Raw genomic sequence first — 13536 nt, 5'->3', positions numbered from 1 at the left:
TTACAAGTACTCACATCAATATTTGATGAATTTCCTTAAGATTAATTACTTTTGGTCAAGTTTGCCTAATGTACCTATCATAGACTTATAGCGTACCTTATAATTTGTTCCTTTGATTAATCTCTTACTAAAATTTTTACTTTTCTGACTTTTTCTGAGAAAACTCTATTGCAACAAAACATTCACAATCTTTGAATTTACTGCAATATTTCCTTACCCTACCGATTATCACAACTATAGTACACCTTCAAAGATCAGAAGGCTCGAAAAAAAAAAAAAATAATAATAGACCAAACTAAAAACATAATAAATTGTGAGACAGTCACTGCAGAAATTGTTTATTTCTAGAATCTGATCTGCCAATCAATTCTGCTGAGTAATGAACTTTAAAAATATTACCCTTTCACCTACATAATGTGAAAAAAGTGCTTAAATAAATATGTATTGTAAACAACAACAATCCAAATGATGAAATATATATATATATATACACTTGTATAATCATGTTCTAATCTCCTTCCAATGCATACCTCTATGAAGTATGTGGACATTTGAACTCTTATGAAATGAAAACAAATTTCAGTGCCTACAACCATGTTTCAGGGGAAGGAGTCCCATGTATGCGTTACAGGAAAATATGCTCAATGAACTTCTAAAAAGAAACATATCATATATAACAAAAAGTTTTTAATATCATGAATTAGAATTTCATTCTTTCAAATCTATCATAAAAGGAGGAAGAGACTTTTGCAATTATTTCTAAATGTACTTTAAAAGCACACCATTAATTCTAAAAGGATGCCTCTAACAATTAATTCTTTTTATCAGATTTGCAAAAGATTCTTCTGTCATAGTGTAACTGAACTTCATTTCCTTTGACCTCCCCCCCCCCCCCCCAACTTTTTCAACTGTGTATAGTGATGGTGTATAAAAGTCTAACACCCTTGTCCCTATTGGCATACTCTTCCTACTCTCTTTTACAGAAGAGTTCTTACTACAAATGACATACTTGCTTCAATTCAAAAAATAATAATTTCTACAATTTACAAATTACAAAGCTAGAAACTCATATCATCAACAATAAGATGAACCAAATTCGTTGTTTGTTCCTTGTGGACTCCCAACAGAAACATCAGGGCTCGAAGGGAGACTAAAGGTCAAGGTCGGAATGACAAAGCCTCCTTTCTGTTCTGTTACACATTCCTCATCCTCCTCTAATGAAGAATCACTGAATGAGGTGTTGACGTCTGCTACATTGGGATTCTCCAGGTCAGCCAAGGGATCAAGACTGTATCTCTTAGACCCAGGGGGTCTATCACTGTCTGACTCCACAGAGCTCAGACTCGAGTCTGTCAGAGATACTGGGATCACAGGGAGGGTGTCTGAGGAGGATCTCCCATTGTGTACACTTTTCTCCTCCTCAGCCTTCTTATCCTCTTCTCCAGGGTCATCTTGTGAGAGATCTCTCACCAAACCTTCATCCACCCCAACACCAGAATCTTTGGTGGTTTCTTTCCCTGAGTCTGCCAGACTCTTGGCAAATTTCAGGAACTCGTCCTGCTTGTGACTTTCTTCATCACTGCTGCTGTGCTCACTTTGGCCGTTTGAGTCTAGAGAGGATGTGCACGACTCGGACGTGTCAGATTCCACCATATCTTCATCTTCCAAACTCTCAAGGACATCCAGAACATCTGTAGACTCCGACTTGGAGGGACCTTGTCTAGCTGTATCAATATGACACAAGTCATCAAAATGATCCACTAGGGCAAATGCTGGAGGATCATTCACACTTTCAAAGCTATATTTGTAGCCTCTTTCTCTGTGGAAGCTTACTTTTCTTGGTCTCTGAGGACCATAAAACTTATCTCTCTGATCTACCTCTGACTGGACAGGCTTAACTTTAGTATTTGTTGGGTTGAAAACCACATCTCCTGGCTGCATTTGGATCTCTAATGGCTTCTTGCTGTCTGCATGTTTAGCAGAGGGAAGTGAACCATAGTCGCTCTTAGTATCAGTCTCTGAATCACGCAGTCCACTGCTTCCAGGCTTAGAGTCAGGTCCTGTGGAAATATCCACAGGTTTGAATGTAGAAAATGTGATGTTTTTTAAGTTGGGCATTCTGGAAGGGGGGTCTTTATCCTGAATCAGGAAAGCTGCAGCTTGTGAGGGCTGGTCTAGATCTTGTCTGATACATTCAGAAAGCTCCTGGACCAGGCACACAGGCATCTCTTCACATCTGGCACCCTCCTGTTTATGAGTTCTAGTTTCCTCTACCTCATGACTTACTGACTTATTATCTTTCTCAGTTTTATTCATTAACTCCTCCTCTTTATAACATTTATTTTGTTTTTCCTCATCTAGCTTTATTTCTTTGTAACAAGTATCTTGTTTCTCCTCCTCCAGTTTTTTCTTTCCCGCAATTTCACTCATTTTTCTGTGAAGTTCACCAATAAATTTTACCTCCCCATTAGGAATCTTATTCCTGATATCTCTTTCCCCATGAAATGATGAACTTTTGCACAGATTTGGACTTTTGACCTTCCTGTCTTTCTCTCCTCTGAAAGACAAACTCTTGCTGAGAATTCCCCTTGTCTGTATGTGTCTGATGACATCCCTCTCCAGAGTTGGGCTAGTGGTATCATCTATAGATGAGAAGCTGTCCTTTGGTGGGAGTCTGTGGATGTTAACGATCTCCAACTTTCTGTTGCATGATGGGGACCTCTCTAGGGAGGATTTACTGGAATGTCGTGGTCCAGTGGACGGGGATCTACTCAGCACTGACCTACCTGATGGCGACATACTTTTACTTGTCACCTTATCCCAGGAAACAGACCTCCCAGACACAGGGGATTCATTTCTGGACTCGCTTCCCCCCTCATACACCTTAACATGCTCTATCTGCATATTAGTGGGTCTCCTCTTTTTGGAGCTTCTTCCACGCCTGATAAATGGAGGACTTTTTGTTGTTTCTTGAACATCTGCTCCATTATTTTCATACAGCCTCCTTTCTAGGTAGTATGGAATGTCTTCAATGAGATCATCTGAGCTGCTGACTTCATTTTTGTCTGCCTCAGGAGAAGCCCCATGAGGGGAAGTATTCATCACTGACTTGTCCTCCTCCACACTTCCTGATGCTGCAGATGGTTCACAATGATCCACTGGATCCTGATGAGAATTAGCACTTACAACACACTGATCGACTGTGTCCATCTTTGTCCTACTATCATTCTCCACTAAAGAGTTAGGTATTTCCTTCACTGGTGACATCTCCACACTGACAGTTATACAAGTCCCCGCTGGTATCTCCTCATTTAATGTAATAACAAACTTTCCAGCTTGACTTGTAATTTGTTTCTGTTCTGTAGAAGAATCTGACGTTTCTGAAGGTGGTGATGAATCTTTCACATCTTCAGCAAACATAACTTTCTTGCCATCTTTAAGGTGAGAAACATTCCCTGAATGGTCAAGAGAAAGATTTCTTTCTCTTGATCTTATCCCTGTAGAAATATCATTATCAACTAAAGAAATCTCCCCATTATTAGCACATAAACTATCTTGCCCTCCACCACCACCACCACCTGAAAATTTAGGATTAACAGATACAAGGTTACCATTGTCATGTACATTTTGATTGGCTGACAATATATGGGAATTAGTATCTAAACATTCAGAGTTAGTAACAATAAAACTGGCACCTCTGAGAGCATTGTTTTCTCTCTCCTGGTCAACCTCTTCCTCAGCCCCGGGGGTCCCTTCCCGACTCCTCTGGACGTGATCCAGTTTCGGCGAGTGGAGGGAATGACTTCCAGAGAGTGAACTGTCCATACTCTGGGTATCATTGTGGTCACTCCTGCCTGGGGACACCACTCTCTCCATCTGCACCACATGGGAACCACTAGATGCCAGGCTATTATTGGTGTCCGGTGTGTTATGGATCATCGTCTTTGAGGCGATCTTTGGTGTAACACTCGTACTACGACTTGAAGAGATCCTACCACTAACAGATCTGTAATATTAAAAAGTGTTTGGTTAGACATTATCTATAAATAGTGAAACTTTATTGAGAAAAGCTTTGTGTCATCTTCTGAAATGATGGGGCATCAAGATACTGAAAGCTTCTATTTTCATTAGTCCTGATATTTTGGTGGAAAATGCTAGTCACTTTTTTAAAAATCTTCAACTCTTTTAATTATCAAAAGTAATATGAGCAGCATAGCTTACATTTATTTCTTTTTTTCTCAAGTCTCTTTGTGTTTGATCAATTGAATTCTTCATAAAATATCCCTTTAATCAATGATACAGAAAAACAAACAAACAAGGCAAATGAACTGACTTTAATAAAAAAAAATTCAGCCATTCCCTTTATAATACAATAATGCTTTACCTACAGTTACCTAGACACATTGACTAGTGCTAACAATTGAAGGATCATACATGCTGGAGACTTAACAAAGTCTATTTTGTATAGATAATTTATTTATACTGAACAAAAATTCTATTTTACGGACATTTGTTTCCACAAAATCAAATGACGAACAAACATCCAGACTTAAATTAGAAACGAAGCAAAACAAAATTGACACTTTGTACAAGAACCATGGCAACAAATGCTATCTAAAATTAAGAAACTTCAGAGGTCTATATTAGTCACCAATAAGAAAGCAAAAACTCTAGTAACTGTAGGTCATCTCCAGGATTTTGATAAAAGGACAATGAGCTTATAGTCAAGAAATGAGGACTGTGATATTTAAGGGGAAATAACTCAAAAGTAAAATTTATAATCAAACTTCAATCAAAATTTTTTTTTCAAAATTCTGTTACATTACATGAATTCAAAATAAACTTGAGTCCTATAATAATAATGCATCAATAAACCTTAACTCCCACCCCTTATGCTGAAGTTCTATTCTGTAACTCCTGTTTCCCCATTATAAAAATTGAAACATTAAGAAATTCTGCATTCATAACAAAAGCTGAGGAAACACACTGACATTTAAACAATATCAAGAGATCCTCTGAATTAAGAGAATAAGGAAGAGGAATTAATGACAGACTTCTCAGACAAATGTCGACAACAAAGTCCACTTACTTTCTGTTAACCCTTGAGTTGTTTGATAAATATAGAAATACAATGAGTTCTGCATACACTGCATCCTCAACACAAGATAAAAAATACTAATTTAAGTCTTTTCCTTGTTTTGTACTTGTAATATTTTTGGTTGAATTTTTTTTCCAATAAAATATTCCCTAAAAAGTCTCCTTCCTGAAACTATGACTTTTGAGTGCTTAGAAGAAAACTTTACAAAGAGATCTATTTGCCAAAATTAATAAAAGTCACGTAGACCACACTGCTGTCCAGATAAGCATCTATGCTATATAAAAAAAGTTCCTTGACTTCCTGGCATACTTAATCTTGAGAATTTTTATGAATGGCCCCCACCTTTTATTTTTTCTTGGATGAAAGCAATGCACTTTCTTAAATAAATGAAAAGAAAATAAGCCCCTTTACCTTGATGCTTATTTTTTAAATTTGTAGAAATTTGTTGGTTGTTTCCAATAGAAAAGTCAAAAATGTAAAAAATTAACATACTGGTGTATAAAGAAACCAGCAAAAGAGAATCCCTTTCGAAAGGCATCAACTAAGCCTCTATATTTTGGAACTAAGGGTTACCAGTTGGCAGGTGAGGCACAGATTAGAAACCATTTAAAACCACAACTGTCACATAACATGGTAGCAAGTCAAAATGTTTTGAGGACTGTTTAAGTGGAGATGTTTATATATGTACCTTTGGAACTGTGGAGTAATGGGGTTTTCTCGTACATAGCTCATCAGCTGTTTCTGTGTCCTTCCACTATATCTGTAAAGACATCAATAGCATATAAAAGGGTTGAATCAAAGATTTTGTTAAGTCGAATGTCACCATTACTGTTTTGACACCTCATTTCTTTCCCTACCTTCACAGGCATCATTTAGAATGACCATTGAAATTTTTGATAAACAAACCGAAGTACCTTCATATGTCACAAAAAGTTACTAGGTATGAAATCATGTCTTGGTTTATCATATATTTCATTTTGCTAAACAGTAATTTACATATATATATGAAACCTACACATAAATCTTGCATCTTTTGTATTAGCTGCTATTCCAGAAAAAAAATGTACAGGATGGGATGGACAGTGCTTCATATGATCTTTTCCACTGTTGTATCAAAAGTGTTTTGAATTTGATTGGGGGTGGGGGAGAAGGTAATTAAAGATGTATGGGCAGTAGGGTAAAACTCAAAGTGCCTTCCATCCCCCTCCCCCATTTTTTTCTCCTGGAATAGTCATTACAATATGCTAGAAGAAATTAACAATCAATAACAGAAGATTCCTGCTTGTACCCATCATAATCAAATCAGCATTCGTGTCTGAGCGCATAAAACCACATCAAGAAGTCACATTATCTCTGAGTTAATCAAACTTTATGAAGGACATTTGCATGTTCAGTAAAAATCAAACTTCCAGGCTGAATTTTCAAGTGGAGCCATTGATTGACATTTTAGTCAACATCTCGCTAATAGAGCAGTACTATCTCTGCAGTTACTCCTAGGGTCTAAATACCACCCCCTCCCCCACCACCACCCCCAATAAAAAAGAAAAGAAATGGAGGAGTACAGGTTAGAAATATATCTTCATCATTTTCAGTCCCTTAAAATAATAACCACAACTGTTTGATGTAAAGGGCCAAAATCATTGCATATATTGAAGAGGAAACCACACTAGCAAAACAAAAAAGACTAAAGCCTTAAACCATGAAACACAAAGATATGGAGAGTCTCTAGGTAGCCATGACACAATGATTAACACATTCCTCCTCATCTCATTAAGCAAACAGTCCTGATTTAGTACCCATTTAATGGACATTTTATGACCAAGCTTTCTTGAGGAAAAATCAAATTTATTCAATACCGGCTCAGACCCATAAATCTCAACGTGTGTGTGTAAAAAGAAATAAATCACATAATCTCATAAGAAGTTAATTATAAATTTATACGATGTCTGGGTCATGGTTATTTGGCACCAACTCCTTTTAGAATAGCAAAGTATATCACCATCTGGTATTAAAATTACAGATAGCCTAAACGCCATACAACAAACACATAAAAACATATCCCCAGTCCCTTCTCTAGAGAATTGTTTTGATTTTTTAAAATTCTATTTGTACTTAAAGGATTACAATTAAAAGAAAATAAAATAAAAGCAAAACGAAAACAATGAAGTACATCTATTTATGAATTTAACATGACAAACAGGAGAATTGTGTACATAGATATCAAATCATTATACTTCTCAGACTATTCACTGGACTTTCCATTCAAAGCTCAAATATATGTCTAATATCATAATTTCTGGTGAGAGACAGAAAATATGTGTGACAGTATCTACATACAACTTCAAGTATCAAATATAAATGTTGTAAAAGACATCCAGGTACTTTAAACTTACCTAAATGAAGATCCATGACTAACTAGACGTGTCTTGTTTCTTGGCACTGGTTTGATTCTATGGCAGCGAAAAAAAGCATGATGTTCCAAGCACTTTTTCCAAAAATTCTTACAGCAATCCCTGCTGTCAAAGAAAAACTCCACTGTGTCTTTGTAATAACCCTGTGTTAAAAACCAACAAGACATTTAATAAGATTTTCATACTTTTTCTAAGAGACAATTTTTTAATACTGATTATATTTAAGGACATTGGCAAGGTTCCTGGTTATCGTATAGAATTTTTCAAGAACTCTTGAGTAGGTTTAAATGTACTAAACAGGCTATATTCTGGACCGTTTAACCTACCAATCCAACCTTCTTTTTTAGATTTTGTGAAATCAATGTTTTTACACTTCTCAATGCATTTCCTATGTAAAATGTTGATAAAAAGGACCTACATAATTTTTCACCATAATATTTTTCCAAAACCCACTTATTTCATACAGTTTTTGTATTATATACATTATTGTATCTTCATTTCCTATGACTTCTAGAAATTTTGGCTAAAAAATTATATATCGGAACAAAACATGGATATACCGGCACCGATCATTATTTCTGAGTTGCTTCCCTTAACAGCTAAAATTGATCAAGAGACTGGTTGATTGTTTTAATCATGTAGTTGACTTAATTGATTGAAACACATTGTAACAAAAATATTGGCATTGTTTTATTTTTATTTTTTATTCGTAGTTACTAAATGCTGCTTCCTTCACACGACCTAGCTAAGAACTGTTCTCAGTCGGCCTACCTTTCAGCATATGTCACATCTTTGCCCTTCCCAGCATACTGAGCACAACTATCGTAAATGACGACCTATTGGCTCTTTGTCCCTGAATAAAATGTACAACAAAGCCATTTCTACTTTTCTTTCTTGCTGTATAGATGATTCTACCCGTTGAAGGAAGTACACGTGCTTTTGTTTACCGCTGTAACATACGCTTTATTGGTTTCCACCGCTTAGAGAATTCTACACGGGAGATCACTCTCAATCACTATTTTATAAGTGAAAAAACCCATGTATTAAACCTTCTTTCTCCGGAAAACCTTGACTTGCCAATGTCCTTAAAATCATATCTATAACATTTCCTTTTCAAACAAATTCTCCAAGAACATTGAAAATAAAGAATCACTAACATACGGCCAAATCTTGTTATCTTGAACCGAGAAAAAAAAATTAGAGATATCCAAGGATTTGAGATATCCAGGATTAAATAAAGAATAAGCTGTTGGGACTTCCTAATCACTCCAACATATTCATGGTATTCGAGATATTGGTGTTCAAGATACCAAAGTTCAACTGTACATTAAATTATGAAATATGAAAATTAAAAGAGTAATAATTCACAGTTAAATGTGTACTATTTAAGTGAAACTATCTGAAGCAATAAGCACCAATAAATTATAATACCTACTCAATCTTTACATTTTTAACATCTTATCATACATAAATCAAAATATACACATTACAAACCCTTAATACAATGTGGTATAACACTTTATATATATATTTTCATAGTGAAAAATATACAGTTTTATTTATAGGAAAAATCTTTAAAAACCTTCTTCTCAAGAGCCACTGGGCCAGAAAAGCTGAAACTTATATGGAAGCATCCTGGGGTAGTGTAAATACTAAATTGTTCAACTCATGACCCCTGGGGCTAGTATGTCCCCAGTTCTATAAAGTCAGGGTTGTTGCACAAGATCCCGGGGCCAGGGAATTTCCCTGCCTATAATGATATACTGTATACAGGGAAATTTTTGCCTTTATTTTATTTTCGCCCCTTCGCCCTAGATACAAGTGGATGAATTTAAGACGGAGCGAATTCAAAGGAAACAGTATGAATTCTTAAAGAAATCCATGACTGGGCGAATTTAAAATGGGGAAAATTTTTTTGTAATTGTGAAAGGGCAAAAATAACACTGGGCAAAAATAACTCTGTATAAAGTAATCCCCTGGTTATTCTGGCATTGCCCACTGAACCCCGACTACGGGAGGAACCCAAGAACACCCTCCTACTTTTAAAATGTCCCCTTCTTTTTCATTTCTTAGGGACAACCCTGTATAAAGTAATATACTCCATTTTAATTACATTTTGATAGGAAAACTTTCCTATGAGATGTGTATATTTGTGAACCTCCCAAACATTTTTTTTCTGAATCTGAATACAGTAAAATAAGGTTACAGCAGATATGCTTAATCAGAACTACATCAGAATTGATCACTTCTGGCACTTTTCAACAAGCACATTATACTGTATTTACTTAACAGTGACGGTTGGGAAATCAAGGCCTAATTAGTTACAACCCTGCATTTCTGTACACAACAGCCAATACTTACTTTCTGTCCACTAACGTATGTTTCTGGATGAAGTTTAATGAGGAAGCGTTTTCGCTTAAAACTGAGTTTCCGTATTTTTGCCCATGAGAATGTGTTGATGCGAGTGAACTGCTGAAAGACTAAGATGCCCATGTGAGCTATTGCCAGACTCAAGGTCACATTCTCGTGGTCCTGAAACAAAGAACTACATAATGAAAATTCATTGTTCTTAATTACGTATTAAATGTTTTTGTTCTCTTAACATCAGATACATTTCATTTTCATTAGAGAAATTACTCAGTAAGAAAAAATAATTTATACATCAGCATTAACAGTCAATGGAGAGTATAATACCAGATTTGACATCTCTGTCTTAATTTCTAACCAGAATTTTATACAATATCATCTGCTTGTTCAGACCTCTTCCTCCCCCCCCCCCCCCCCCCCCAACTTTTTCTTCTTAACAGCTTACCCTGGCTGGACAAAGTTTCATTCCATAAGTTTCTACTTTTCTGGCTGTATCTAGAAGTCCTGCCTCAGCTTCAGCAGGGCTTTCTCCTCTGTAAAAATAACAACCAATCAATGACTTAGAATTTATAACCTTAATCAAAAAACAATATATATATATGTATACAATTTTTTTTTTTTAATTTGAAATAAATATAACTGATGCTTTGTAATGCACACATTTTGCAGGTATCCATACGCTACCAACAACTTCATACAGATCTAGTACAGAATTAAATCATGGTGTCTGTGTCATTTTACATGTTTCATTCAAATTTCATTTTTATTTTCAATCTTAGTCATTTACTGAATCCCTAACTCAATGTTTAAATGGTATTTACAAACAAGTTCCCAAACTGATAGTAAAATTTCCCGCAATGTAACCACAATGTGAAGTGTTATATGAACAAAGCTCACCAGAACAAATATGTACATGTATGGGCAAATCAAAAGTCTAATAAAGATATTTTTTTTTTAAATTCAAGATGTGAATTGTATCAATTAATTCATTTGAAATGAATTATTTTCCATTTCACCAGAGAATTAACTGCAATACACCTTTCTGTAAAATCAAATAACTGAAGCTTTGAATCACATCAATATCTGTCACTTTGTATGGACCAAGCCTCTCACCAATCAAACTGTAATTATTGCTGAGCAAATAACTTCCCAATAAACTCCTCTTAATGAATTTCTTTTCCATCATTGTAAGGAAGTAAATATCCCCGTTAATGGCTCAATTTTATTCCAAACTATGGAGGACACAGTTTTTGCAGGAGCAATTTAGTTACCTAAATCCACACTTAATTCATTACTAACAGATGATATGCTACTGATTTGTAAAATTTCTTTTCTGGTAGAGGTTTTGAGCATCAACTCTGGAAAGGTAGCACATTTACAGAAAACTAATGAAGGCTCAAAGGTCAAGTAAAACATTTGAAAATCACAAATTTCTAATGGACAACATTTCGTCCATCTCATGATCAAAGTAATAGTTTAAGATGTGTGTACAAGCAATGTAAATGCTGCTTCCATTTATCATGCGTAAGATTAAAATACTGCCTACATGTGTTTTTTGAGGTATAAACATTAAAATACTGCCTACATGTGTTGTTTGAAGTATAAACATTAAAATACTGCCTACATGTGTTGTCTGACGTATAAACATTAAAATACTGCCTACATGTGTTGTCTGAGGTATAAACATTTAAATACTGCCTGCATGTGTTGCTTGAGGTATAAACATTTAAATACTGCCTACATGTGTTGCTTGTGGTACTCTGCGACTTTCTTCAACATGTCTTCCGTTTGGTTTGGTACAAATGGACCCAATACCTTCAAGTACGTGTAATCTCGATACTCCTCAATGATAAAATCCCCAATCTCAGCTGCCAAAACAAGAGAAATACAATTATCACAAACAATATAATTCTGAAATTATCTTTTCATATTAATCTACAGTAATTCAATTAGAAGATGAAAATCTTTGAAACTAAAAGTTCTAGTTACACTATAATTATCTATAATTTGTGTATATTACTAAACCATTAAAATGATTACAAATACAGTGTAATGTATTTACAATCAGCATGCCAGCCAAAGAGAAAATTGGTTTTCAGCATGCTAGCTCAAGGCATGTAATTCTTTAGCAAGGCTGACAATTTTTCTAAGAACTATTCATCAGGTACACTGTCAATTTTGAGCTTACAGATTCATGACAACAGGTCTTAGCCAAACTCGCAACAATGCTTCACTGCCATGCAAGCACAGAGACAGTTACCTTGAACAATGTAGGAGGCTATCAGAGCCGCTGTGTTCTCGCTACACACCATGGATCCATTAGCTAGATCTTTCTTGATCTGAAGACTGTACAGGTACCTACAAACAAACAAAATATTTGTTCATGGAATCAAGCTTGAAATTTATCATTATTGTATTTCAGATTTCCCCCCTCAAAAACATTTATTCTCTATTCCTTCAGCTATGGAATGCCTTTTTCACATTTAGTAAAAAGCTGAACTTCATTACTTTGAAAATTGGTATCTCTAATACTATGGATGTCAAAATGTGCTAGAAATCCCAATCATTTTTTAACACCATTGTCAAGAATCCCAATATATATCTCATTTTTTTTCCTCCATGCTAAGGAGTCCTAAATAACAAGATTTGACTGTAAATCTACCCTGTTTTATGGATATTATATTACCTGGTGTACTCCTCCAACATGCCTGGATCTGGAGTGTAAAACTTCACCAGGAACTCCAGGGGTGAGTCAGGGGAGGGTAACTGTTTCAGTACCGGTTTCTCATTGTCCAGCCAGCACTGTAAATCAATTAACACATAAAAATCTGACCATCTCAAGTCTTTGTTTTTTTTTAAAATTTCATACATATGTGGTAACATTGAACACAGACAAAAACTGTAGGTCTAGCATTTTGAAAAAAAAAATTGTTAAATGTTTTCAGGGAGACTGAAAGTGAGACAGACAATAAAAACTTTATCCAATGGAATATAGCTCGTCTGGGTCTCAAAATGTAAAGGGAAATATATATTGAGAAAGTCTTTCTAAATTACACGGAAAAAGAGTTTTTTTTTTTTTTGGGGGGGGGGGGGGGTTGTTACCACCTGATGGAAAACAAGTAATGCTGATTATTACAAAGGTTTTACCTTGAGTCCGTGAGAATCCTCATATTGCAGTCCAAAATAGTCACTCTCCACTAACTGTAGATGATGAACTGCTGCCTCCCATAGGGACCGCCCAATGTCCTTGACCTATCAATGGAGGTTAAAAGGTCACACTCATTCAATCATTCAATATATGGACAAAATACCATCTCTGTGACATCATACAGCCAAGGACTTTCAGTTTTAAGGCAGTACTACACTAAACACAACATTATTCAAGTCTTTAAATGTATTTTGTCAATTTTATCAAAAGCAAAATGCATCACATTACAAAGAATGCCAGTTGTCACTACCATGATTACTGTATGTGTTGTAAGGGCAAAAACACAAGAAAAAATGACTTAATTAACTGTGCTACTGACATTTCATAAAAAGAATGTTTTGAAAATAAAATGAACAAAGAAAGTATATATGAGTTTTGTTAGACTGCATACTAGAAGTGTACATGTATCATTGACACCAAGGAATTGCATGGGCTGAGATAGAAAAGAAATC

At 35.4% G+C, this 13536-nt stretch overlaps 1 protein-coding gene across 3 annotated transcripts in view; it reads right to left on the bottom strand.

Moving 5' to 3' along the window:
- Window positions 1–13536, bottom strand: part of LOC133174690 (FERM, ARHGEF and pleckstrin domain-containing protein 1-like) — a 46597-nt gene that overhangs the window by 19483 nt on the left and 13578 nt on the right. For 2 of the 3 annotated variants that reach the window (XM_061309772.1, XM_061309773.1), the window contains exons 3-11: window positions 13024–13128; window positions 12563–12678; window positions 12137–12234; window positions 11618–11744; window positions 10322–10409; window positions 9871–10041; window positions 7492–7652; window positions 5787–5858; window positions 1024–4006 (exon numbers count right to left, since the gene is read on the bottom strand). In XM_061309772.1, coding sequence (XP_061165756.1) covers window positions 1075–4006; window positions 5787–5858; window positions 7492–7652; window positions 9871–10041; window positions 10322–10409; window positions 11618–11744; window positions 12137–12234; window positions 12563–12678; window positions 13024–13128 — 3870 coding nt within the window. In that variant the 3' untranslated portion in view covers window positions 1024–1074. Of the gene's footprint in view, window positions 1–1023; window positions 4007–5786; window positions 5859–7491; window positions 7653–9870; window positions 10042–10321; window positions 10410–11617; window positions 11745–12136; window positions 12235–12562; window positions 12679–13023; window positions 13129–13536 lie in introns of those variants that run through there. The other variant, XM_061309774.1, reaches the window with a different exon arrangement.

The sequence above is a fragment of the Saccostrea echinata genome, unplaced genomic scaffold (genome assembly GCF_033153115.1).
Source record: "Saccostrea echinata isolate AGI-Se365-2 ecotype Australia unplaced genomic scaffold, CSIRO_AGI_Sech_v1 ptg000058l, whole genome shotgun sequence".
Classification (NCBI taxonomy): Eukaryota; Metazoa; Mollusca; class Bivalvia; order Ostreida; family Ostreidae; genus Saccostrea; species Saccostrea echinata.
The sequence above is the reverse complement of the archived record's forward strand: the minus strand, read 5'-3'. Positions and strand labels throughout refer to the sequence as shown.